At 38.4% G+C, this 27,729-nt stretch overlaps 1 protein-coding gene and 1 long non-coding RNA gene across 12 annotated transcripts in view; one reads left to right on the forward strand and one right to left on the reverse strand.

Moving 5' to 3' along the window:
* Window positions 1–21,177, forward strand: part of LOC119782649 (type-2 ice-structuring protein-like) — a 42,120-nt gene extending 20,943 nt beyond the window's left edge. For 5 of the 10 annotated variants that reach the window (XM_038283728.1, XM_038283734.1, XM_038283751.1 and 2 more), the window contains 3 exons: window positions 20,128–20,265; window positions 20,352–20,454; window positions 20,643–21,177. In XM_038283728.1, the coding sequence (XP_038139656.1) occupies window positions 20,128–20,265; window positions 20,352–20,454; window positions 20,643–20,719 (318 nt within the window). In that variant the 3' untranslated portion in view covers window positions 20,720–21,177. Of the gene's footprint in view, window positions 1–1,696; window positions 1,835–1,920; window positions 2,024–2,209; window positions 2,742–10,409; window positions 10,553–10,665; window positions 10,745–13,015; window positions 13,073–19,001; window positions 19,077–19,254; window positions 19,359–20,127; window positions 20,266–20,351; window positions 20,455–20,642 lie in introns of those variants that run through there. The other 5 variants (XM_038283743.1, XM_038283760.1, XM_038283767.1 and 2 more) reach the window with 5 other exon arrangements.
* Window positions 7,815–27,591, reverse strand: LOC119782697. 2 transcript variants are annotated; one of them, XR_005280700.1, is made up of 4 exons: window positions 27,487–27,591; window positions 27,248–27,382; window positions 27,057–27,168; window positions 26,460–26,581 (listed from the first exon to the last, which is right to left on the reverse strand). It is a non-coding gene; the product is annotated as an uncharacterized LOC119782697 (long non-coding RNA). The 2 variants fall into 2 exon arrangements; XR_005280701.1 differs by lacking the exons at window positions 26,460–26,581; window positions 27,057–27,168 and adding an exon at window positions 7,815–7,838.
* Window positions 27,592–27,729: the final 138 nt, after the last annotated feature.

A 27,729-nucleotide genomic window follows, 5' to 3' on the forward strand; every position in this document is an offset into this window, starting at 1 on the left:
TATTAACGCATCCTGGAATAATGATTAGTGATAGTTTCAGTGTAAATATACTTAACATTTCTTTGCCAAGAGGCAAATGAATGCTGCAGAGAATTTGTTCACCAACTGTCCATAAATGCAACATGGAAAAGGACATCTCTCCAGCGCTGCTACAAGCTGTCAATCACGTTTCCCCACCCACTCTTGTCATATTGGAGTCAAAATCTGAAAGTGAAAAAACTGACTTTAATGTGTAAAAAAGTATCCCGAAACTGAAAAAGGAAATTGAAACTGAACCTGAAAGAAAGGGATTTGAATCTGAAAATATAAAATCTAAAAGTGCAGTAAATAAAGTAAATAAAAAGTGGAAAAAGTGTAATTAAAATACTAAACTGAATTATGAGTTTTTTCAAGCTCAGGGGAAGAATTTAGATTTAACTAAGATTTTTAAGTTAACAAACATTTTGACTCCATAGTTTATGCTCATTTTTATCTGCATTCTGTATGTTTCTGGAGCTAGTGAGCTGCTTGTCACCTTTAGGAATCATAGGTGGAGTTTCAAATATATATATTTTTACACAGTATTTACCTCCACTGGGGCGACAGTGGCGTTGGATGGAGGAGTAATCGAAGGGTTGACGGTTCAAGCCCCGACTCCGACTTTCATTGTCGTTGTGTCCTTGGGCAAGACACTTCACCTGCATTGTCTACTGATGGTGGTCAGAGGGCCCGGTGGCGCCAGTGTACGGCAGCCCCGCTTCTGTCAGTGAGCCCCAGGGCAGCTGTGGCTACAATGTAGCTTGCCACCATCAGTGTGTGAGTGTGTGTGTGAATGGGTGAATGAATGTAGTGTAAAGCGCTTTGGTCAAGTCTCCTAACTTGAATAAAGGCGCTATATAAGTACATGCCATTTACCATTTCCTGTATGCTGTATGCATTGAAATGTTGTTTTACATACCATCTGTTTATACAGAAGGACAATAAATTTTGTCTAAGTCTCCACAGTTTTCTATCGAAAGAAAACTACAGCTAGCCCTCACACCAAGTATGCATAAAGTGAGAGTGGAGAAAAAAACTGCCTCTTAACAAGAAGAAACCTCCTGCAGAAACAGGCTGAGTTTGAGCAGTCTTCCGCTGAAGCTGACTGGGGTTTAACGAGAGAGAAGTAGACATACAAAAGCGATCAGATCCACAGGCTGCCTTGTCCAGGAAAGACACAGCCAAGCATATAAGCCCCAAGCCAGTTCCCGTGTCAGAGGATAAAATATGGCGCGTACAGTTTAAGGTTGAACTAACAAATACTGCAGAAAGGGAGAGTAGAGATAAAATGGTGAGAAGTGGTCCCTATGTCCTCCAGCAGTCTAAGCCTATAGCAACATAACTGTAGAGATAGCTCAGGATATGCTGAGCTTCAAGATTATGGATTTCTGTTTTAACTATTTTGCTTGTAAAAGTTATCTTTAGTGATTGTGGGCATCTTGTACCGATATAAAAAAACATAGAAATAATAAATCCTTATAGCAGTCAACTGATTAAAAAAGAATCCTTGCAAGTCACTGAACAGGGAGCAGGGTTTGTAAGCGCCAGAGGAAGCTAAGCAGCAATTATGATACTTTTTAATGGTTTGAATGTGGCCAATAAAGTCTAATTTTCTTTTTTGCTGTTGATGTCTATCCCCTTTTTCAGCACAGTGTTCTTTTTGTAAATTTATTTTTAGGACAACTGTGCGTATAAAGGTCAAGGTTCACTTGCTGCTGTATATGATTCTACACAAGTTGACGAGATTTGTGAGGAGATGAAAAAAGCCGGACTTCATGGTGGACAAGTTTGGGTTGGAGGCAGCAAAACTTCAGAGGTAAAAAAATCATCATTACAGAGTTTAAAAGCAAGAAAATGCTATTAGTGAATTTAAACTTAAACAGATTTCTTTTTCTCTTGTAGGATCCTGATTGGTCCTGGGATTATTCTATCATGGATCAATTTGCTGAGTTCTGCAGTGGAGAACCTGCCGATGACGAGAACTGTTTGCAGATAACTTTTAACGGTAGACCCTACTTTAACATTTAATTTTGGTTTAAAGTTTCTCATAAAGACATTAAAATCACTTTGGGGTGTGTACAAATGATGTGTAGAGCATTAACACAAAGTTCAACCGTATCTGCATACACAAATGACACCTAAGCAGTTGATTTACATACATACATAGTATGTTTTTTCTTTCTGTGTGCAGAGAAGAGCTCAGGGTGCCTGGAAGCCCAGCGGTGTGACAAGGAGCTTCCCTCAGTCTGTGTGATCCTCCTCTATTAGTCTGGAAAGACCAATGAATCTTCAGCAGAGATTAGTTAAGGCATCTTTTGACAGTTGGTCACTCATTCCTTTGTTTTCCCTTCATGTTTATGCCGTGTGGCTTTAGTGACCAAAAAAGTACTAACAATTTACTGAAACAATGTTGTATTATTTTGTTTCTTTTTGTTTGGTCCCTGAACTTTTAACAACAGATACCTTTTTATTTTTAAGTCTTTAGAAAGTCTACGATTACTCTTAATATTTCATCCCAGTAGAATCTTTATCATTGCATTAAAAACATCTTTCTGCATTAAAAGATTAGTGGGATGTCTGTTTATTAAAGTGAAACATACAAAAGACAAAACATTGCATGGGTATGAAGTGGCGAAGAAACACGCATGATATTTTAAGGGGACCAGCTCGACATTGTAACTCTCTCTGCAATTTGTAATTCTAAAATAAAAAAATAAAACAAACTAGTAGAGATAATGGTAGATATGATCTACCTTTGGACACTGGTGCAAGTTTGGCTCTGACATGTTAAGCTTTGCCCAGTAGCCCTCAGACTACACACATATTTAACATTCTTTTGTTGATTTCTCATCACCAACTGGTTATTGTTGATGTTGATATTCATTTGAAATTAATGCAAAATCAGAAAAATCTTAGTCAATATTATCATGTGTCGAGGGAAAAAAGTATTCTACTATTCATCCTAGTTAAATAAACGGAGATCGATGGATTTCACTCAGTCAGCACATTTATTAATAATCTTTGCAAAGAGAGAACAGTCATCATACAGCCTTCATGGCATAGCATTCTGCTCTGTTCTGATCTGGGCAGGGTTCGCCCCCCCTTACTTAAGCAGTCAGAGTCATAACAAATTACACACACTTTGGTTAACAGTAAACCTTCAAAAAGAATCTGGATTGTTATGGGAAGAAGCAATGTCTGTTCTACAAATACCAGCCTGGAGAGAAATGTGTGGCCTTGAGAGAGGAACAGACTGAGTGAATTCTTTTATAGTGAGTAAATATGAATATTAATATATAAAAGAAGAAAGATAAAAATTTTCCCACAACACATGCTAAACAAATGTAATAACTAAATGGGACTAAAAGTCATAAAAAACATCTTATATATTAAAAAATATACTGTAGTAATAGTACTGTCACACTTCTTCAACATATTTCTATTCATGTGGAAATAAGAAGTAGTAATCTAATAAATCACTCAAGAGATAAAAAGTCATTGGGGAAAAGGGCTTTTTAAGTACTGAGTTACTGTTTTACTATTTCAATTTAGGTTTTAAGTATTAAATAAAAAAATAAGGCATAAAAACCCTTCCTAAAATAATGTTTCTGTCATATGTATAAAATTATTTCTGAAAGTATATAAAATACGCATGACGAAGAGTATACGCTTTACTGTTATTACCTTGACCTCCATATCATAGAGGTCTCAGCTGATATAGGTGACATTTAAACAATGAATGCTGTGTAAAGTGTTCGCCTTTGTCTGGTGCATTTTAGTTTAAAATATGATTCCTTCTGCTGTAAAGTTACAGCAAAACCTCATGAGGATATTACTTAAATAAAAATAGACAGAGTGTAGTGAAACTACTCCTGAAAGACTATTTCTTAATCAAAAAATTACTCAAGCAAATGTAACTGAATAAATGTAACAAGTTACTAGGCAAGGCAAGGCAAATTTATTTGTATAGCACAATTCAGTACAAAGACAATGCAAAAAAAGTAAAAGAGTAGTGAAACTACTCCTGAAACACTATTTTTTTTATCAAAAAATTACTCAAGCAAATGTAACCTGTGCATACTTTATAGCATTTTTAGTTTGCAAATGGGATCCCAGACCAGAAACTTGCAAACAGAACTGAGAATTTAAATGGGAGTATAAAACTAGGTGTTATTGAAATATAGAGAGTAATCTGAATAAAACGGCAATGCTTTACTGCAATAAAAATGTATGTACAGCAGGATAACAAGATATAAGAAAACTGCAAGTTTCTGAAGTAAATATTTTGGTCTCCTGACCTGATCCGCCCAAAACCAATATTTTATTTCCCCATACGGATTTGGTTGAGATGTTTGCAGAGCAAACAATCTGACAGCTACATGATTGAAATATGTTTGCTTTAAACCACTTTCAACTGACAACTGTCCTGACCCAGGAAAATCAACAACTTAGAAAATGTAGTGTAGTGAATAAAACAGAGAACAAAAAGATGCAAATAAAGGATCTAACTTTGTTAGAAAGTTAAATGACAACTAGTAATATCATAGAAGTAGTAGACATGGCCAGACACCAACTCCCATGTGGACTGCAGGAAATATAAAGGATGGCTGTAATCATTGTCATCATTGTTTTTATGACAACCTCAAGTTTAGGTAGACTGATATGGAGATATATGGCGCCATCTGGTGGAAAAACAGAAACAAAACCAAAATTCATAATAAGTAGCACAAATTGACAAAGTAACATAAAAAAATGTATTTGTTTTTCAGGTTGTGTGGGACCAGACATGACAGACACATTTGTCTGTTTTTCTCTAGAGTTGAACCATTTTAGGATAGTAGAGAACTGACACACTTGGCATCATATCTTCTTATCGTAGATTTCTCCTACTTTTTTTTTTGCACCACAGGTTTTTAAAAAACGTAACTTCAGTAAATGATTGTAAATAATCCTCACAAACCTGATGTAGTCCACCTGGTCTTCCCAGGTTTGTGTGAAGTAACAAGCAGGTTTTCATTCTTTTAACAAACTTTTCTGGTTAGGGGATCGAGATTCTGTTTGCTGGGAACTAAGCAGCAGAATTAAAGGACCAGTAAAAGCTGAACAGTGGTGAATAAATAAGAACCATTAATGACATGGTTGCAGTGTTACAGAAGTAAAAATTAAATAATGCAAATACAAAACATTTGATTCAAAACCTATTAAAAAAAGTACTGATGGAGGCAAGAGTTGTATGAATGCTCAACCAAACAACATCAGTCAGACCCAATGTGTAATAAAAAAGTGTAACGTGTGTAATATAAAAGCCAAGGAGCTGATATAGAGTGAAATGAATGCAAGTCTTAGTTGGGGAGGAGTGTTAAGCAGCAATATGTTTCTGATCTTTCTATCCATTTTCTGTTCCAGACATTATTTCAATAGTAACTCGATCTAACATAGATCTCACTTGCTGTTCTTTCTTTCAACCATGTCACATCCATCAGAGACTTTTTAGTGAAAGACTTTTATACCCTGTTTGTATAAAGAAATCCCAAGGCGTTTCCCGGCCCAGCCTGTCCTGGGTCTCCCACTGGGTGTCCTCCTGGTGGAAGGTATCAAGGAGGCATCCTAACCAGAAGCCCGAGCCATCTCAGTTGCTCCTCTTGAGATCTCTCGGCAGTGGGACACATTTTTTTCTCTAAGTTTTGCTCTCCGCTGATTAATCTGTGTTTCTAATTATGTTTTAAAACATCATATCTGCTCATTACAAATCAGGGTAAGTGCAGAGCAGTGACCAAAGTACCCAGGGAAATCAGGTTCAGCACAGGAAATCACTGGCCCGAGCTCACCCAAAAAATGCAAACAGATGCCACAATGCTGCATGCACAAGGAAGACCAAATACATCTGCATGCAGTGCCATGTAGCACTGTGCCCTGGATGCTATGCCAATTTTCATGTAGCCTAGGAGTTAGGAAAATGAATTAGGAGAGAAGTTAGAAGAGGTGTTGTTTGATGAAAATTGTTCTCTTGGTTTGGATTAACAGAGGGGCTATAGAATGTTAGAGTGTATGAAAGCAAGTTCACGTGCTTTGCAAAGCCCCCAATGAAATATGTGGTCATGGATTTATGATCAAACTCAGATGAAATTATTCTTCAGTTAAGTTTATACTGTTCTATGTTGAGTGTTGAAGCATATGTAGTCCACTGTAGTGGACATTTCTGTAACTTCCAGGAAAAATAAGATTTTTGAAAAAAAAGTTCATATTTCTTTTTTTCATGCCCTAAGAAGAGTAAAAACACATTAAAAAAAAATCTTGTCTCAGGGATTCATAATTCATGCATCAGAGGGTATATATATTAAGAAAGCGGGATGAATGAGAATTTAAAATAAGTTTACGGCAAATCCATGCATACCCAGAATTTTTAGCTCCATCCATTTACTTTACTTTATATTGCAATTTTGTCTTTAAACCGTCTTGAGTCAGCTCGAGTTATCCTCAGTCTGTCGTACATTTAAGCTAGGATCAGACACAAGAAAAGTGTAAGAAAGGGTTTATCCTTTACTGCAGAAGCCCATTGTTAGGTTCAGAAAATATAGGTTTGTAAAAGAGAAATTGAGTCTACACAGGAAAGAGATTCAAGCAACTTCTGCAGGAGTGGAAAGAAAAAGCCCAACCCAGCTTCAAGCTTTCTTTCTCTGCATCCCCTCCTGCAGGCGTCTTTTATTAACAGAACATGACACATGGTTACAAAACAGTATTTGTTCTGACAGAAAAATTGATCAGTTCATAAAGACAGGATGCTCCACCAGAATCGCGAGGCAGGATGGTCTCCTGACTGAATCTCAAGACACAGTGGAGCATCCCCTTGCACAAATGTTTCATAAGCATACATACATTAATTTTATAATCATCATTGAATAAACCTAACACCCATCTTGTACGGATGTGTTTTCAATATTTGATCACCTGGGCTCAATAAGTTGGATGAAAGAGGAAGATCTAAGCAGGGGGTAGAAATCTGTGAGAGATCTGAAAGGTAAAAGGTGCATTGTACACTTGAGGTTGGAGGGGAGTTCTTGCCACAAGCGGAGGAGTTTAAGTACCTTGAGGTCCTGTTTACAAGTGAGGGGAGAATGGAGTTTAAGATCGACAGACGGATCGTTGCCTCTGCTGCTTTGATGCAAACACAGCATTATGTTGGCTCCATCTGGCCCATTCTCTATGCGGGTGTCTTGCCACTATTGGAGGAATTTCTTGGACTAGTACTGCATTTACAAGACATTTCAAGCCGGTCTGGATGAAGAGCACCATCTCTTGTTCTGCTAGAAGTTTCTGCGCAAGGGAAGTTTTTTTCAGTTCAGATTTTTCAAGGTAATCTCTATAAAAATGTGTATTACCCACTAAAAAAATACATGAAAAATGTAAACTTGTCATCTTGTTGCAGTGCTTTCAATTCTAAGCTTTGCAAAACCAATAACAGCACAACAGTTTAATTTACCACAGTCCAATGTTTATTTTTGAATTACAGGGACTGACCAGGAGATGACGTTTTTCTTTAGATCTTATGTCCACAAATCACGACAGAAAGAATATTTTAGTGGAACGATTGATGTTCTAAAAAGGAATTGTTTTGGACCAGCCAACGACCAGACAAAATTACTAAACGAATCATTTTATATTTGTAGAAATTGGAAACTATTCTGCGTTGTTTTATATTTACCTCCATGAAACATTATCACACAGTGCTGTTTTCCATACTACCGGTAGTCATCTGGTTGCTTGTTACACCAGTTTGCATCCTGGAATTTGCTGCTATCACTCCAGAACCAAATGTTGTCCTGGAAATATACATTTTTAGGTTACATATTTCATCTTAGAAATTGCTAAAGTACAAACAAAAACCATGTGTGGACATTAACACCTATGGCAATGCTTACCCCCTCACGGGTTTGCACTCTTTAAATGGGGGAAGGGGAGGGAGGGGGAGTAGGAATGATCTCGGCCTGGATGTCTTCTGTCGCTTGTGTGGTGAGTAGCTTGATTGTTATTGTAGGGGAGGGATTAGATCTCCGGAGGGGAGGTGGTGATAGTGGGAATAAGATCTTGGAAGGGCGGGGTGGGGGTCCTGCTGGTGGCGCGGCGCTGGTGTGTGTGGGTCCGGGTGGCTCCGGCGGGGGTGGTGTTGGGGGGCCGGTGTGGACGGGCTGGCTGCGCTGATTGGGTATTCGGGTGGGTTTTCCCTCTTGGAGGCATGGTGGAGCTGCTTTGTTCCCGCTGATCACGGCAGGTGTTGCTGCGGGGCAGGTGGGGGTTGGAGTGGCTCTGGCCGGTGCGCGTCCGGATGCTGGGGCGGCGGAGCTGCTCTGGCCACGTGTCGGGGCCTGGTGCGGGCGGCGGACGTGGCTGTGCTGCTTTGGCTACGTCTGGTGGGGGAGCGGCGTGGTTCGCTCCGCTCTGGCTTTGTGCTGCCCCTCGGGCTGCTGGGGGGTGGGGGGTGGTTGCGCCGACTGCGGTCTGCTCTTCTTGCGGTTTTGCGCCGGGCGGCTTTTCTCCTCTTGGGTTGATTCTGTGCGCGGTGTGTTGCATTGCGCACTGTTGGCATCGGTCTTGGTGGGGTGGGGCTGCGCTTTTGGCCGGGGGGGGGTGTTTTGGGGGGATCCCGCGGCGCTCGCGGCCGGTTCGCGGCAGATGCGCATGGGCCCTCGCCGGGGCTTGGTGCCGGGGGGCGGGGCGTGTTTCAGTGCTCTGTGGGGCTGGGGTGTTTCGGTCGGTGCCGTGGGGGGGCCGATGTTCGGTGCCCGGCCCTACTTCGGGGTGGCCGGCTGCCGGCGGAGCCCGCGGACTCGTCCCCGCGGCTCCCCGGGGCGCCTGCATGGCGGTGGCTGGGGAGCTTCTTCATGGCTGCCTCTCCTCCTCCCTTGGTGGGGGTCTGATTTCCGGGGCTGGCCCCTCCTTGGTGCCTTCGCTCTTGGGGTCCCTTTGGGCGCCTGGGGCTTTGGGTCTCCCGGCGCTGGACTCAGTGCTGTGGGGGTGTGCCTCTCTGGCTCTCCACAACCACTATTGAGCATTTTTTCTATGGTTAAAACTTTACATGCGCAAGTTCACCCTCACAAACAACTACAGGTGCTAGGCTTCAGGTACTTGGAGATTCACTTCCAAACTGAAACCCCACATTCATATTTTCAGGTAACACAGAGTACATGTCAGACTTAATAATATTACTTTAGCGATAGTTTCAAGGTGTTGCTTTATTGTATGTCTCGTACCATGTCTTTTGGTTGTGCTGTTCTTTTTTTCATCTCGTTACAGGTGATGAAGCAGACTGAAAATGTTTTGTCATTGTCTCCTTTCTATCTCCTCTTTCTTTCATCTTTTGTCTTTTTTTTTCTTTTTCTTTTTTTCTTCTTCTGTTTTTCTGCTCTACTTACATTGCAGTGTCCATATAAACTGTAAAACTCCCTACATAATTATAATAAAGCAATTTATATGCATAAAACAAGTGGAGCAGTATGGCAATTGCCATACCGCTACACTTGTGAAAGTAAAATCTGTTGGGCTCCTTTTGGCATCAAGACAATTATTCTTATTGCCACCTTGCCAGACAGGACAGGAGAAAAAAAAAAAAAAAAAAGTAAATACGTGGCAGTGTATTTCCTTTAAAGATTAATGGAATACTATATATATATTTTTAAAGCTCGTCCTAGATATATATATTATTTTACATAAAATTCATCTCATAAAACAGCATTTTTTTCTGTATTTTTCCAATGAAATGAAGGAATAAATGTTTAAATAATAAGTATTTTATCAGCCCAACAAAAAAACAAAGAAAAGAAAATCTACAATCAATTTAAATGAAACTCATAAGAAAATTAAAAAGTTAACCAAATCTGAAATATTAGAAATAATGCAGATGATAAATAGTTAATACTTAAATACTGTTGGAAACATAAGCAATCACCAGATCCCTGATCATGGCCATTTAAGGTTTATATGTGAGAAGGATTTTAAATTCTGTTCTGGATTTGACAGGAAGCCAATGAAGAGAAACTAGAATAGGAGACATATGATGTCTCTTATGATATTTCTAATTTTCATAAGAACTTACTTTGTACCTAAAGAAACATGTAACAAATGAAATATTAATTTTCACCTAAACCTGTCTGGGTTAGTAATAATTCCTACTTAAATCTAACAATCATTTTCCCTGTTTTTTTCACCAAAGGTATTCTTTGTTCTAGCACACCTGTAATTGTAGAAATTGAGTGCTGGGTAAATATATTAGAAGCTTAAGCGTCCATTTTATATTTGTCAAAGGTGTTGGTTTTTTTAGTGCCATGAATGCTTTGATTGATTTTCCTATCAATATAATATATATTGAGTCTATTTACTTTACTGTCTTTTTTGAAACTGAATGAGGATGTCTGATCCGTTTCAGTATCCTTGAATTGAGGTATTTAACAGAGAAGAGTGTTCATTCTCACTCACAACTCAACATCTTGCAAAGGAAGACTGAGGCTCTAGGATTTATCTTACCCCAGAGAAAGATAAGGTAAATCTTTACCACATACTTGGCTATTCTATTTAGATTTTTTGCGGTTTTGTTTGCTAGTAGGGTTGCACACAACTGTCCCTGTTTAGTTCCCTTCAAATTTATCATCACAGGTTGCATCTAATCTCAACTCCATCATGAAGACTCTTTCTTGGTTGGGATTGACCCTTTTGACTTTGGCCCATGCATTCTGTGAGTATTTCCAGCAACAGGGTATTCTGTAATAAGCTTTTATTTACTTATTTTTTAGATGTCTTTATAGTTTAACTCCTGGTAACATCTAAAACGCAGACCACACTTTATATTGGGCATAAATCAAAAATATCTGCGACAGGCTCACTGTGACCCACTGCTGCAGGAGTATAACCAGCCCTTTACGAAAGACCTTGGCCAAGTTAATGACAGAAACAGAAGTCACATAGACCTTCACAGGTAGATCACAGGTATATTAATAGGAGAAGTTTTTAATACACAGTGTTGCCAGTGAATTTTTATACTAAGGAAAAACTGGAAAATTACTTTGGACACAGGTGAGTTAATCTGTGAATGAGAGAAACAGTTGTGGAGGGGACCAAGAGGAATGGTGAATGATTTACACAGGGGGAACTAAATCTGACTACAATTTGGACTTTAAATCTCGTCATCAATGATGACTTTCATTGATTGCAAAGCCAAACATAAATGCAGGGAAAACAGAATACAAGAAATAAGTAAGAAAAACTAAACCTTCAAGAAATCATGATATTATACAGTCGTTCTAAAATTGTCCATTCTCTTTTAATAGTTTTTAGGAGAATATAACAGATAGTCCGAGGTTATTTGGATGATTGACTTGAGTGTGTTGATGTTCATATGGATGTTGCCTTCATTCAGTTCAGTTTATTTATATAGCGCCTTCTATATAGGACCTTCTACAGAGATAATTCAATCAAATCAAGAAGATAAAGAAGTTCAGTTTTCTATCAATGGTAGCAGCTAGCCATGGGAAACACCCTCATCACACACAACCTTATGACTCATAAAAATGTTTTCACTTCTAGTGAGGCTTAAGTTCTTAAATGTGCTGCATAAATACACCAAATTGAATTAGAAAATTTTAAAGAGGTACTATCTCATACAAACTAATGATAGGAGCCCCATTACTTTGTTTAATAAACAAGGCAATCGTTTGTTTTAACAAAAAAAAAAAAAATTAATAACCAAAATAATTATTCTAATATTGTTTAGACTAAGGACATAATAAATGACACAACAAACATAATAATTCAGTTTAAAAAAGTGTTTAAAAAATGATAAACTGGGCCTAAAAACAGAGGTCAACAAAACAGACTTCATTTCAGGTTCACACTGCAGGCCTTGATGCTCAATTCCGATTTTTTTTTTGTGAAATCCGATTTTTTTTTTTAAGTTGCCGTTCATATTTCCAAATATATGCGATTTGTATGTGACCTCCTGTGTGAACTGCAGTCATGCAACGCAAGTGTCCCGCATGCGCAGTAGAGGACGCAATGACGTCACAGGCCAGCTTGCTCTTTTTTTTCCGGAAGTAAACATGGATGGTAGTGCCGGCGTGCATCTAGCGATCTTTTCCAACAATAAAAACACAATCTTTTCAATATGATTAAACATAAATACTGCTCTCTGTATCATCATCTGCCATGGTTGTTGTTTTTCTTGCTGCTTCTGCGTAGCAACACACATAATGGTGACCTTTGTCAGGTCGGATGAATGCGACCTGGCCGTTCAGACACAGGTCGCATCATCAGATTTTTATCGGATTCAGGACCACATGGCCAAGTGGTCTGGGTCGGATTGGAAAAAATAGGATCTGTGTTGTTCAGACTGTTATGAAAAGATTAGATCCAGGTTCCATATGGGCAAAAAAATCGGATTTGGGTCACTTAAGGCTGTAGTGTGAACGTAGCAATAGAGAACTTAAGCACAAACTGACCTATTAAACAAGACCTGAGGGAAACTTAATTAGTGGCTGATCAGACCACTGTTGACACACAAGGGGGATAACTGACTGACAAACAAATAAACTTAAACAGCTAAATACTGGCCAGACACTAAGCACTTTTTAAATTTAACAAAACTTTCTGAAACACAGAATATCTAAACAAATGATAAACAAATTTCCCTTCCATTTACGACAAATGGTGTGACCCTCTGGTTAGCCTGAAAGACCAATTGAAAAGAAAGATGGAGCTCATTGCAGCCCACCAGCAGCAGATCCAAAGGGCAACTGGCAACTCAAAGTGAAAGAAATTAATCAATTGCATTTTAAACAAAATATAACAAACTGAAAAATAAAGTTAACTAAATCTCTGCACTGCACATAGCTAGCTTAAAGTCAGGCTAATTCAGAGTTGAATAACCTCCGGTTACACACAAATCATTAAATTTTAACACCACACACAAATTATCTTATCTTAACAACTACACTTCACCCTGTGTCTTCAGACCTTCCAGCTACTGACGACTCTCTTGTGACTACACCACCGCCATCAACAACACCAGGTAAATCTGTATGTAGGTCATTAGGCCATTAACTAACGTTTTACAGTAACTACGCTACTTTTCCTGTAGCTAGCACTGTAAATAATAAGTTTGCAAATGTCATTACTGTGCTTCAAACTAGTAGGGAAGTCATTTTTAAATGTCAAATTATTCTGGCAAAAACATGTATATAAATGTACTCTTTATCAGACCATATTGTCCCAAACGTTAGAAAATTACTATATTTAAAAAAATTTGTGATTCATATTTCACAGCTAATATACGCAACGGTTGAAATAAGAACCATTTACTTTCCCATTGAGTTCCGTCCCAGTGTTCACGGGGATGGACGTCTGTGTCTTCAGCAGGCGTAGAGCTAACAGAACTGGCAGCGTTGCAAGGCAAGGGCTCAAGCATGTACGGCTGTAAGCCTTCTACACCAAACCAAACTTCTGCCACCCTGGCGTCCTCTTCCACAACATCTTCGTCCCCGCTTTCCTCCTCTAAATAAAAAATGTATGACGGAGGAGACTCATTCGCGACCTCTGACACAAAACTCTCCTCCTCTTGCGTGTTTCCGCTGTCCATAGCGTTCCTTGAAAATGTAATTTCTAAGTCACCAATTTAGTGCTAGTTAGTCCCTATATTATTTCCCATTAGGGACCTACTAGCACTAAGTTGCTAATTTGCTTGCGAACCTTTCGCAACAACAATCCCTCCCCCTTGATAAACGACCAATCACATTAACTTTATTCACTCATGTAACGTCGGGCACCACTTGGGAGAATTCGGAACTGCAACGGTTTAAACGACCGCTTCCCTGCGACTTTAAAGGAGAAGTTCGGTTTTTTACACTTTAAGCCCATTTTCTGTAGTGTCCAGGATGAAATCGAATGAAGGACACCAAAATTTTGACAATTGGTCCTGTCTCTGCTTTTTGGCTCATTTAGAATCAACCCCTGGCTGCTTTAGAATGGCTAGCATAGAGCATGTCCGATAATGTCCTTAAAACAACCTTAAACGTTCTTTTTTTAAAATATGCTACTCACCGTGTCGTCAGCGCTGTTCAATGACGTTCCAAAAAAAGTTTCGTGAAGAAAAAACGTTCCTGTAGTGTTTTATTTAGCATTTTGTAAATCCCATTGAGTTCTGTAGGAATAGTCAATATTCCGCTGCCACCGGAAACGGAAATGGGGCCTGTTTACACAGTTGTAGTCTTTTCGCTTCACTCTGTGTACTCCGACGTCGAGAATCAAGAATCCACCTTTCGTATTCCATTTTCAGAGTTTTTTAAAGTGTTTAACAGAGACGTTAGCACCTCGACGTCGGAGTACGCAGAGTGAAGCGAAAAGACTACAACTGTGTAAACAGGCCCCATTTCCGTTTCCGGTGGCAGCGGAATATTGACTATCCCTACAGAACTCAATGGGATTTACAAAATGCTAAATAAAACACTACAGGAACGTTTTTTCTTCACGAAACTTTTTTTGGAACGTCATTGAACAGCGCTGATGACCCGGTGAGTAGCATATTTGAAAAAAAGAACGTTTAAGGTTGTTTTAAGGACATTATCGGACATGCTCTATGCTAGCCATTCTAAAGCAGCCAGGGGGTGATTCTGCATGAGCCAAAAAGCAGAGACAGGACCAATTGTCAAAATTTTGGTGTCCTTCATTCGATTTCATCCTGGACACTACAGAAAATGGGCTTAAAGTGTAAAAAACCGAACTTCTCCTTTAAACAGATTTGTTATTCGCTACTTAACGTATATAACAAAGGACTAGAGTTTCCTGGTGTAAGCGCACACTCGTAACAGCGATGTGCAACTTCAGCATCCCATGAGGAGAGATAATGGTGCAGAGAGTGACTGATTCAATGACAGCTTTCCTACAGCAAAAATCCCTACTGAAGGATACATTTTCTGCAATTTGTTCATTATGTGCAGAAACAAATACTTCATAAACGGGTTGAAGCTGTGATTTATACAATTTCCTCACATCATCTTAACACTGACTGACAGTTGCTGCCTTTAATTAACACATTCTTTACTTTCACAGGGCTATAATGAATTTACTTGCATGGTTTATGTTTTTTAATGCAAAACTCCTGGGAACATAAAGTCCTAGTCACTAGCAGGATGGCAATGTGTAAAAATATCAAGTTCTAAAACATCTGATTTTTCTTTTATTATAAAAAAAGAACCATCTACATTATTATATCGCAACTCACTTGTCAAACCACACACACCATAATAGTTCAGAATAGACACTCGCCGGCGTGTTTGTTGCTTCTCTTCCTCATCTCACTGCATGAAAAGTGAGATTTTCGTCCCCGTAAACTCCCGCAGATCTCCCTGATTTTCGTCAGTTAACGACAATTTGCAAACCACGCTTGTCCGCGTTTGTCGTGCCACAAATTGTCAGAAACGGACTCTGACGTATGTGGAGAGCAATCAGCTGTACTAATGACCCTAATCAGCATATGAATGCCGCGAACCCGCGCGGCTGGCCAGGTCTGGCTTGAATAACCTACTCAGTATTGGCTGAAACCACTATTCTCAAACAAGTAAAATCTCTCGTGATTGGCAGCAAAACCACACATGGCCATGCCAGGCTTGAATGTTCTTACTGAGTATTGGATGGAACCACTTCTTTTTAAACAAGTAAAATCGCTCGTGATTGGTTGGCATATATATATATATATATATATATATATATATATATATATATATATATATATTTACATATATATATATACATATATATATATATATATATATATATATATATATATATATATATAAATATATATATATATATATATATATATATATATATATATATATATATATATATATATATATTTATATATATATATATATATATTTATTCATATATTTATTTATTCATATGCTGTATATTCATGTTATCCTACACTATTATTAGGCTACCATCAAGGACATGAATTAATTTATACAGGAAATGAACATTTGCCAGGAAGATGTTTATGCAAAGAAAGAGCTTTATTAAAACAAACACAACTATATACAACGCGAGGATCTGCCCACACATGCGTATCCAAAAATTACAACTCCGTGAACGGTCCGTTTGCTTCCTCGGGGTTGGAGGTAACTGGCAGCATTCCCTCCGAGGCAGGTCCGATGTGCAGACGCCTACTGTGCGCGGCCCTGTACTTCGGCATCGCTTCTAACCGGGACTTTGAAACAAAGAGATTTCCCAAGCTTTAAAAATCCCAAGGAGCGCTGTGCAAGGAATGCACATTTTACCTTGCTGATTCTGATTCACATTTTACCAACTGATTCTGATTAAAACAAATTTTTGAAATAAATTATTTTGTGTATTTTTTTACATAACATTTGCCATTGCTAATGGCATACACAGTAATCTAGCGTACTTTAATTAAATAAATCAATTCAAGCTAAAATGTAAGTTTCTATAATTAGGTCATACTGAGCCTGATCTATTTGTACCATCTATTTGGGGGATATTTATTGCCACACTTTGGGCCACTTAATACCAATTTAGCATCAAATAAATGAGGAAGCCTACCTCAGCATTGTTGCTGACCTTATGTCCTTATGACCACAGACTACCAATCTTCTGATGGCTACTTCCAGCAGCATAATGCGCCATGTTATAAAGTGAATCATCTCAGGCTAATTTCTTGAAACTTTTCCACTTAAGTAATTGTGAATTGAGCATATTGACAGACAACATTACATTTTTTATCTTAAATGCAATTTTTTTTTTTTATAATTACTGCTCTAAATGTATTGCTCTGTCAGCTAAAGATCAGTTTTGGTCTCTATACTTTAATTAGATAAATCAATTCAAGCTATAACATAAGAATCTATACTGAGCCTGATCGATTCGTATCAGAGATTTTCTTACCTTTTAGAAAAATGTCACCTGGGGTAAAATTCCCCCTGCAACCCTGATTTGCATTTGTATAGCTCACAGCATTTTCATTTACATGTTAAAGCCTCCCCTAGAATTCCATGGGGGGGGAGGCATGGGGGGAACACTGCCTAAGAAAGCCCACGTCAATTTCTGACAATTTATGGGAGTTTTCGGTCATGCCTGGAAATTACCGTGAAGAGCCGTTAACCTGAACTTCCACGACAATCTACAGTGCTGCATACTGACGAAAATCACACTTTTCATGCAGTGTCTGGCGAGGCCTCTGAAAAACAAGAGTGTTCTCTTTTATCATGGAAAGGTTTAATTCAAATCATTACTAAAACTAGAAAAAAGTGTACATTTTAATATGACGAAAAACATTATTTATAATTAGAGATTTTCGAAACTTATTTTGATATTGTCATGATGGGTTGTTTTACTAGCCCAAATGCAGAACACACACAGAGGAGGCAGGGAAAAAGTTCAAAGGTTTATTATAATTTGAATAAGCAGATCAGGTAGTCATCATGTCCAGGGCTGGTCTAAGCTGGGTTCCTGCCTGGAGCTGAGTTGAGCAGCAGAGGGGTTTTAGTCCAAGGCGGATTCTGAGACAGTAGTTTGAAGTCTGAGGCTTGAGGTGAGCAGGCCGAAGGAACCAGGAGGGTTCGGAGGCAGGTGGCAGGCTGAGGTCTGAGGCTTGAAGTTAGCAGCAGCAGCGTCTAGCTTCTGGCTAGTGGGCCTCAAACGTGGGTTTGGTTCCTAGTTCTTCCCTGAGAGCTGAGGGAGGAATCCAGACTGAGATCTTCTGGTTCAACTTCCTAGCTCTCCCCTGAGAGCTGAAGGAGGAATCCAGACTAAGACCTTCAGGTTTGGCTTCCTTGGGCAGGCAGGCAGGTTTCCAGACAAAGCTCATCCAGAGCTTCAGACTTCGATCAGGTTTCCTGTGAGCAAGAAGACAGAGGCAGGTCAGAATCAGGTTTCTCTCTTGAGAACTACTAAGATTCTTTCAGGTAACAGAGGCTCAGGTTCGCTAACCAAACTTAGTCAACACTGCGGCGTTGAAGACAGGTCTGGTCGCTGCTTAAGTAGGAAAGGTCTCCTGATGGGCTGACAAGCTTCAGGTGTGCTGGAGGGCTCCAGCCCAGGAGACCCACAGCGCACTCTGCTGGAGACAGATGGTAACTCTCCAAATCCCAACAGTAACCCCAGTCCTAACAGAAAAACATAAAACAGAGGAGGATCCTCGGCGCCCTCTGGTGGGCAAGCCGGAGGATCCCAACAGTTATCAGGCCAAAAAGAACCCAAATGGGATTATATCGGCCTATACCTAACTACTTGATATATAAACAAAATGCTTCTGTCTAAATTTTACATAAATTATATGTTGATCATAAATTGTCCAGTTGTTATTATACCTTGTGTTTTTGACTTTTGTTCTCTGTTTGAATAATAACGCTTGATCAAACCTTTCCTATTTTTCCACAATACAAAATAAGTATTAAAAGTATGTATTTTTTGTGGTGCTATTTTCCTTGGCCAATGTGGATATTAGTCAGTTATTAGAGTTGCAACTTCTCTATCTTAAATAAAAAAAAAAGATGTATTATTACATCCCTATTTATAATAACATTTTGTTTTCTCATCTTTTTTTTTGTTTTTGTTGCTTTTATATTATGGCCTGGACTGGAAACACGGAACTGGTCAGTATAGTTTTTAGTCATGACATCCCTATTTTTATTACATTTTGCTTCCTCAGGGCTGCTCAGTGGAGCAGCCGGCTCTGCACTGCTGCTTTGCAGCAAGAAGGTTCCGGGCTCAGGGTCTTTCTGCATGGAGTTTGCATGTTCTCCCTTTGCATGCGTGGGTTCTCTCCGGATACCCTGGCTTCCTCCCACAGTCTATAAACATGTCTGTTAAGATAACTGGCTTCTCTAAATCTTCCTTAGGTGTGAGTGTGTGTGTGAATGTTTTTTTTTTTTTTGTCCTGTTTGTCTCTGTGTTGCCCTGCGATGGACTGGTGACCTGTCCAGGGTGTACCCCGCCTCTCGTCCGTAGACAGCTGGAGCTAGGCACAAGCCCCCCTCACGACCCCGCTTGGCAAAAGGGTGACAGAAAATTAATGGATGGATGGATTTTGTTTTTCTCATTATTTTTATTTTATTTTTTTTGTATTTTTATCTATTTATTTATTTTTGCTTTTAGATCATGGCTTGGGCTGGATGCATGGAAGTGGTCAGTAGTTTTTAAAAAAACTAATGAACTATTACATGTATTTATTCACAGACCAAGAAAATACTTTTGGCTTCAATTGCCCTGAAGGATGGACAATGCATGGCACTCAATGTCTCCTGTTTGTTTCACAGAAAATGACCTGGGTTGAGGCCAGGGTAAGTGGAAATGTTCCCTGTTAGAACTAAAATAGATTAAAAGAAAAACTTATTTTAATAATAAGTTAGCTTTACACTTTGTGTGCAATAATTTCCATAAACCCATTAGCTCTTTGCTGGTAAATTCAGTTATTTCATGTTCATGGTTAAGCACCTAAAAACTGTTTTCACAGTCCTTTATATACAATATTTTAAATTAGTTTAAATTAATTAGTAATGCATTTAATAAGTCAGGTCTTCAAATATACCTGATGAACTGTACCCTAGTAAACTAGCCCCACCCGCCAGCGGCCAAAATAATTTTTGCCTGCGAGTTTGGTCTAGCCTCAATCAGTGCCCCATGCCCTAGAACTGCAGAAAGGGAGAGTAGAGATAGAATGATAAAAAGTGGTCCCTATGTCCTCCAGCAGTCTAAGCCTATAGGAACATAACTGTAGAGATAGCTCAGGATAACCTGAGCTTCAAGATTATGGATTTCTGTTTTAACTATTTAGCTTGTAAAAGTGACCTATAGTGATGATAGGCGTCTAGTACTGATATAAAAATAACATAATAATAATAAATCCTTTTAGTAGTCAACTGAATAAAAAAAAATCCTTGCAAGTCACTGAACAGGGAGCAGGGCTTGTAAGCGCCAGAGGAAGCTAAGCAGCAATTATAATACTTTTTAATAGTTTGAATGTGGCCAATAATGTCTAATTTTCTTTTTTGCGTTTGATATCTATCCCCTTTTTCAACACAGTGTTCTTTTTAAAAAATTATTTTTTAGGACAACTGTGCGTCTAAAGGTCACGGTTCACTTGCTGCTGTATATGATTCTACACAAGTTGACGAGATTTCTGAGGAGATGAAAAAAGCCGGACTTCATGGTGGAACAGTTTGGGTTGGAGGCAGCAAAACCTCAGGGGTAAAAAAATCTCCATTACAGAGTTTAAAAGCAAGAAAATGTTATTAGTGAATTTAAACTCAAACAGATTTCTTTTTCTCTTGTAGGATCCTGATTGGTCCTGGGATTATTCTATCATGGATCAATTTGCTGAGTTCTGCAGTGGAGAACCTGCCGATGACGAGAACTGTTTGCAGATAACTTTTAATGGTAGATCCTACTTTAACATTTCATTTAGGTTTAAAGTTTCTCATAAAGACATTAAAATCACTTTGGGGTGTGTACAAATGATGTGTAGAGCATTAACACAAAGTTCAACCGTATTTGCATCCACAACACGACACCTAAGCAGTTGATTTAGTTTAACTACATAGTATGTTTTTTCTTTCTGTGTGCAGAGAAGAACTCAGGGTGCCTGGAAGCCCAGCGGTGTGACATGCAGCTCCCCTCAGTCTGTGCGATCCTCCTCTATTAGTCTAGAAAGACCAATGAATCTTCAGCAGAGATTAGTTAAGGCATCTTTTGACAGTTGGTCACTCATTCCTTTGTTTTCCCTTCATGTTTATGCTGTGTGGCTTTAGGGACCAAAAAAGTACAAACAATTTACTGAAACAATGTTGTATTATTTTGTTTCCTTTTTTTTGGTCCCTTAACTTTTAACAACAGATACCTTTTTATTTTTAAGTCTTTAGAAAGTCTACGATTACTATTAATATTTCATCCCAATAAAATCTTTATCATTGCATTAAAATCATCTTTCTGCATTAAAAGATTAGTGGGATGTCTGTTTATTAAAGTGAAACATACAAAAGACAAAACATTGTATGGGTGTGAAGTGGCGAAGAAACATGCATGATATTTTAAGGGGACCAGCTCGACATTGTAACTCTCTCTGCAATTTGTAATTCTAAAATAAAATATTACAAAATAGTAGAGATAATAGTAGATATGATCTACATTTGGACACTGGTGCAAGTTTGGCTCTGACATGTTAAGCTTTGCCCAGTAGCCCTCAGACTACACACATATTTAACATTCTTTTCTTTTCTTTTCTTTTGTTTATTTCTCATCACCAATGAGTTATTGTTGATTTTGATATTCTTGGGGAATGAATGAAAAGTCAGAAACATGCTAGTCAATATTATCATACTAAACAAATGTAATAACTAAATGGGACTAAAAGTCATAAAAAACATTGTATATATTAAAAAAATGTAATGTAGTAATAGTACTGTCGCACTTCTTCAACATATTTCTATTCATGTGGAAATAAGAAGTAGTCATCTAATAAATCACTCAAGAGATAAAAAGTAATTGGGGAAAAGTGCTTTTTAAGTACTGAGTTACTGTTTTACTATTTCAATTTAGGTTTTAAGTATTGAATAAAAAAAATAAGGCATAAAAACCCTTCTTAAAATAATGTTTTTTGTCATAATGTATTAAATTATTTCTGAAAGTATATAAAATACACATGATGGAGGGTAAACTACCTTCAGTGACAGAGTAAACGCTTTACTGTTATTACCTTGACCTCCATATCATAGAGGTCTCAGCTGATATAGGTGACCAGAGATGGCAAAAGTACTCACTATCCGTACTTGAGTATAAGTAAAGATAATTGTGTTAAAAAATACTCTGGTAAAAGTGGAAGTACTGATTAAACTTCTTTACTCAAGTAAAAGTAACAAAGTACAGGCTTGTAAATTTACTTAAAGTATAAAAGTAAAAGTAGAAACCACTTTTTTCATGCCGTTGCCTACATTTTAAATGGATGTCTGCCAATAGGACTAGATCTCCGTTGTGTTCATTTTCTATCATCTCGTTGTCCATGCTACTATGCTAACGCCACCGCCACCAAGCTGCAATGATTTGCCGCCAATGAATACCGCCGAATCTGTCGATTCATCTTGTAGTGGTGCGTCAAATGCAACGTAGATTCCCATCCAATTAGATTGAATTTGGTATTGATGACGTGAAAAATAATAACGGTAACTCCATTGAAATGATTCAAAACTAAAGTAACGAGCCAATTTTTTAAAATGTAAGGAGTAGAAAGTACAGATATTTGTGTAAAAATGTAAGGAGTAGAAGTAAAAAGTCGCCATAAAAATAAGTAGTAAAGTAAAGTAAAAATATCAGAAAAATCTACTTGAGGCAGTAACGAAGTATTTGTACTTCGTTACTTCCCATCTCTGTAGGTGACATTTAAACAATGAATGCTGTGTAAACTGTTCGCCTTTGTCTGGTGCATTTTAGTTTAAAATATGATTCCTTCTGCTGTAAAGTTGCAGCAAAACCTCATGAGGATATTACTTAAATAAAAATAGACAGAGTGTAGTGAAACTACTCCTGAAAGACTATTTCTTAATCAAAAAATTACTCAAGCAAATGTAACTGAATAAATGTAACAAGTTACTACCCACCCGTGCATCCTTTATAGCATTGTTAGTTTGCAAATTGGATCCCAGGCCAGAAACTAATGCTGTTTTTTGGCGGGGCTGCTGCATGGATACGTTATGGAACTCCCTTGCAAACAGAACTGAGAATTTAAATGGGAGTATAAAACTAGGTGTTATTGAACTATAGAGAGTAATCTGAATAAAACGGCAATGCTTTACTTCAATAAAAGTGTATATACAGCAGAATAACAACATATAAAAAAAACTGCAAGTTTTCTGAAGTAAATATTTTGGTCTCCTGACCTGATTCGCCCAAAACCAATATTTTATTTCCCAATACGGATTTGGTTGAGATGTTTGCAGAGCAAACAAACTGACAGCTACATGATTTATATATGTTTGCTTTAAACCGCTTTCAACTGACAACTGACCTGACCCAGGAAAATCAACAACTTAGAAAATGTACTCTAGTGAATAGAACAGAGAACAAAAAGATGCAAATAAAGGATCTAACTTTGTCAGAAAGTTAAAAGACAACTAGTAATATCATAGAAGTAGTAGACATGGCCAGACACCAACTCCCATGTGGACCGCAGGAAATATAAAGGATGGCTGTAATCATTGTCATTATTGTTTTTATGACAACCGCAAGTTTAAGTAGACTGATATGGAGATATATGGCATCATCTGGTGAAAAAACAGAAACAAAACCAAAATTCATAATAGGTAGCACAAATTGACAAAGTAACATAAATAAATGTATTTGTTTTTCAGGTTGTGTGGGACCAGACATGACAGACACATTTGTCTGTTTTTCTCTAGAGTTGAACCATTTTAGGTTAGTAGAGAACTGACACACTTGGCATCATCCCACAACATATTGATATTCTTATCGTAGATTTCTCCTACTTTTTTATTTTGCACCACAGGTTTTTAAAAAACGTAACTTCAGTAAATAATTGCAAATAATCCTCACAAACCTGATGTAGTCCACCTGGGCTTCCCAGGTTTGTGTGAAATAACATGCAGGTGTTCATTCATTTAACAAACTTTACTGGTTAGGGGATCGAGATTCTGCTGGCTGGGAACTAAGCAGCAGAATTAAAGGACCAGTAAAAGCTGAACAGTGGTGAATAAATAAGAACCGTTAATGACATGGTTGCATTGTTACAGAAGAAAAAATTAAATAATGCAAATACAAAACATTTGATTCAAAACCTATTAAAAAAGTACTGATGGAGGCAAGAGTTGTAAAAATGCTCAACCAAACAACACAACATTTTGCAAAATCTCTTAATATGCACAAACACGTCTACTGTATATCTCCACACCTTGTCTGTCACCCCTTCATCACACTTTGTGTCTCTCTGTTACAGCATATAATAAAAATGTTAACTGCAAAACTCTAATGATGATGATGAATGAGGATTTCAGCCAGACCCAGTGTGTAATAAAAAAGTGTAACATGTGTAATATAAAAGCCAAGGAGCTGATATGGAGTGAAATGAATGCAAGTCTTACTTGGGAAGGAGTTTTAAGCAGCAATACATTTCTGAACTTTATATCAATTTTCTGTTCCAGACATTATTTCAATAGTAACTCGATCTAACATAGATCTCACTTGCTGTTCTTTCTTTCAACCACGTCTCATCCATCAGAGGCTTTTTAGTGAAAGACTTTTACAGCCTGTTTGTATAAAGGAATCCCAAGGCGTTCCCCTGCCCAGTCTGTCCTGGGTCTCCCACTGGGTGTCCTCCTGTTGGAAGGTATCCAGGAGGCATCCTAACCAGAAGCCCGAGCCATCTCAGTTGCTCCTCTTGAGATCTCTCGGCAGTGGGACACATTTTTTTCTCTAAGTTTTGCTCTCTGCTGATTAATCTGTATTTCTAATTATGTTTTAAAACACCATCTCTGCTCATTACAAATCAGGGTAATTTTATTGTAATTGTAAAAGTTTTTACATATGAAACATTTGTGCTGTATACAATGCGGGGGAAGTCCAGCTGTAAGTTTAAGGGCTCTCATAAAATATGAGTTTATAAGCCTGATGCTCAGTGTAGTTAGTTTCAGTGTGGTTTCACTCTGGTTGGAACCCTGGTAAACTTTTTATTTATTTATTTTTTTGACATTGCAATTTTAAAAGAGTCCCATTTAAGAAAGCGGGATGAATGAGAATTTAAAAGAAGTTTAGGGCAAATCCTTGCATACCCAGGATTTTTTAATCCCACTCATTTCATTTACTTTATATTGCAGTTTTTTCTTTAAACCGTCTTGAGTCAGCTCGAGTTATCCTCAGTCTGTCGTACATTTGAGCTAGGATCAGACACAGAAAAGTGTAAGAAAAGGTTTATCCTTTACTGCAGAAGCCCATCCTGTACGGATGTGTTTTCAATATTTGATCCCCTGGGCTCAATAAGTTGGATGGAAGAGGAAGATCTAAGGAGGGGGTAGCAATCTGTGAGAGATCTGAAAGGTATTGAGGAGCAATGAAGTAATGGATGACCGCATACGATAGGATTTTGAAGTAAATTGTTAAGCTTGGAAGGAGGCAGATAAGCTCTTTTTAGACTATGTTGATGTGAGGAAATGAGGGGATTTGGTAATTGGTTGGATAGCACCCTTCCCTGGACTCCATCATTCTGCTGGGGGACTTCCCCGCCCATTTGGGAAATGATAATGACACCTAGAGGGGTGTGATTGGAAGGAATGGAGCCCCAGCTCTGAACCTGAATGATGTTTAATTACTGTACTTCTTTGCAAGTCATGGATTGTCCATAATGAACACCATGTTTAAGCAAAAGGATGTCTATCCCTGCACTTGGTGCCAGGACACCCTTGGCCAGAGGGCTAGCCTTTATGGACTGGATTTCTAAGTACACCTAAGGGCTGGAGGGGGTCTGGTTTAGGTACTACTGGATTTTGTCCCTGCTTATTGCAGATGGCATGGCTCTGCTGGCTCACTCTTGCCAAGAGCTACAGCTTGCACTGTGGCAGTTTGAATCTGAGTGTAAAGCAGCTGGGAAGAGAATTGGCTTCTTGTCTGTGGTCATGATTCTCGACAGGAAAAAGGTGTCTTGTACACTTCAGGTTGGAGGAGAGTTCTTGCCGCAAGCGGAGGAGTTTAAGTACCTTGAGGTCCTGTTAACAAGTGAGGGGAGAATGGAGTTTAAGATCGACAGACGGATCGTTGCCTCTGCTGCTTTGATGCAAACACAGCATTATGTCGGCTCCATCTGGCCCATTCTCTATGCGGGTGTCTTGCCACTATTGAAGGAATTTCTTGGACTACTACTGCATTTACAAGACATCCCAAGCCGGTCTGGATGAAGAGCACCATCTCCGATTCTGCTTAAAATTTCTTCGCATGGGGAGTTTTTTTTTTTTTTTTTTCCTCCATGGTGGCTTCATCCTTTGCTCATCTTGAAGGTTCATATGAACCTGCACCTTATTCCAGCTGGTATCCGTCTTCATTTTAACTTAATGGATCAATGGATCCTGCTTCTGACATTTTGCTGTATCAGTAAGTTGTGCTGCAGCTCATGTTTGTAAATTATACATTTAAACCAGATTTTACAAGGTAATCTCTACAGATATGTGTATTACCCACTGAAAAAAATACATCAAAAATGTCAACTTTCCCTTGTCATCTTGTATCGTCTTGTTGCAGCGCTTTCAATTCTGAGTTTTGCAAAAGCAATAACAGGACAACAGCTTAATTCAACACAGTCCAATGTTTATTTTTATACATTGAATTGTGTTTCTAAAACCAATATGGTCTGTATTTTTATAAATTATTATTGCAGATCAACAAAAACACCAGGAAATGCCCTCTGATCATTGTTTTTCACTTCTTCAGGAGGAATGAAGTCAGCAGTCTCTTTTGACGCATACGTAGGGTAGATTCAATGAACACCTCCTTTCACCCCAGCAGGAGGATGCTGGGAACAAGAGAAAATTAAATCCGGAAATGCAGAACCAACCAAACCTTGAGACTTCTTAAAAAGTCCTCCAAAAGCGAAAATAACAAGAAAATAAATTGGGTTAAGCAAATTACTATTACAATAGTAGCTATTCAGAATGGCCCTTCCCAGTCAAATGCCAGCCGAATGGCAGCACACTTCCTTCCAACTCCAATTGAAATCCCCTCCAACTTCCAGCCTCTGGAATGACCCCCCTCTTGCATATTTTCTTACTCTGACTCCACCCTTCCACTGAATTACAGGGACTTACCAGGAGGTGACGTTTCTCTTTAGATCTTAATGTCCACAAATCACGACAGAAAGAATATTTTAGTGGAATGATTGTTGTTAAAAAGGAATTGTTGGGGACCAGCCAACGACCAGACAAAACTACTAAAAGAATCATTTTATATTTGTAGAAATTTCCAAATATTTTTGCGTTGTTTCTATTTACCTCCATGATTCATTATCACACAGTGCTGTTTTCAATACAAGTCATCTGGTTGCTTGTTACACCAGTTTGCATCCTGGAATTTGCTGCCATCACTCTAGAACCAAATGTTGTCCTGGAAATATACATTTTTAGGTTACATATTTCATCTTAGAAATTGCTAAAGTACAAACAAAAACCATGTGTTTATTTACCTCCTGCGCATCAGTGGCTCCGATCCATACTTCTGCATACCCATCACCTGAAGCTGATATCAGGCCATTAATATAAACGGATTCCTCATAATTATGGACGGATGCAAGGTTTGCCTGCATGGACACACAGTCTCTCTGCAATGGAGACCGAGAACAGCTTGAGGCAAAGGAAAAGAAAGCACAAGTAAACTCTGGCACAGAGTTTGAGAAAATTAATGATAAAAGCAACAAAAAATGACCTCAGCTTGAGTTCAAGTTCTGCATGTTGAAAAGTACTTAAAGCAACGACCATTGAGGTGAGACCAGCCCCAAGGACAGGATCTTTTAGCCATGTCAGCATCTTTACCAGCTGAAAACAAAAAAGGTGAATTTATTAGTAAATATGTGGCAGTGTATTTCCTTTACAGATTAATGGAATACTATATATTTTTTTAAAGCTCGTCCAAGATATATATTCTTTTACATAAAATGAATCTCATAAC

The sequence above is a fragment of the Cyprinodon tularosa genome, unplaced genomic scaffold, assembly GCF_016077235.1.
Source record: "Cyprinodon tularosa strain WSP-4 unplaced genomic scaffold, ASM1607723v1 ctg1047, whole genome shotgun sequence".
In the NCBI taxonomy this organism is placed as follows: Eukaryota; Metazoa; Chordata; class Actinopteri; order Cyprinodontiformes; family Cyprinodontidae; genus Cyprinodon; species Cyprinodon tularosa.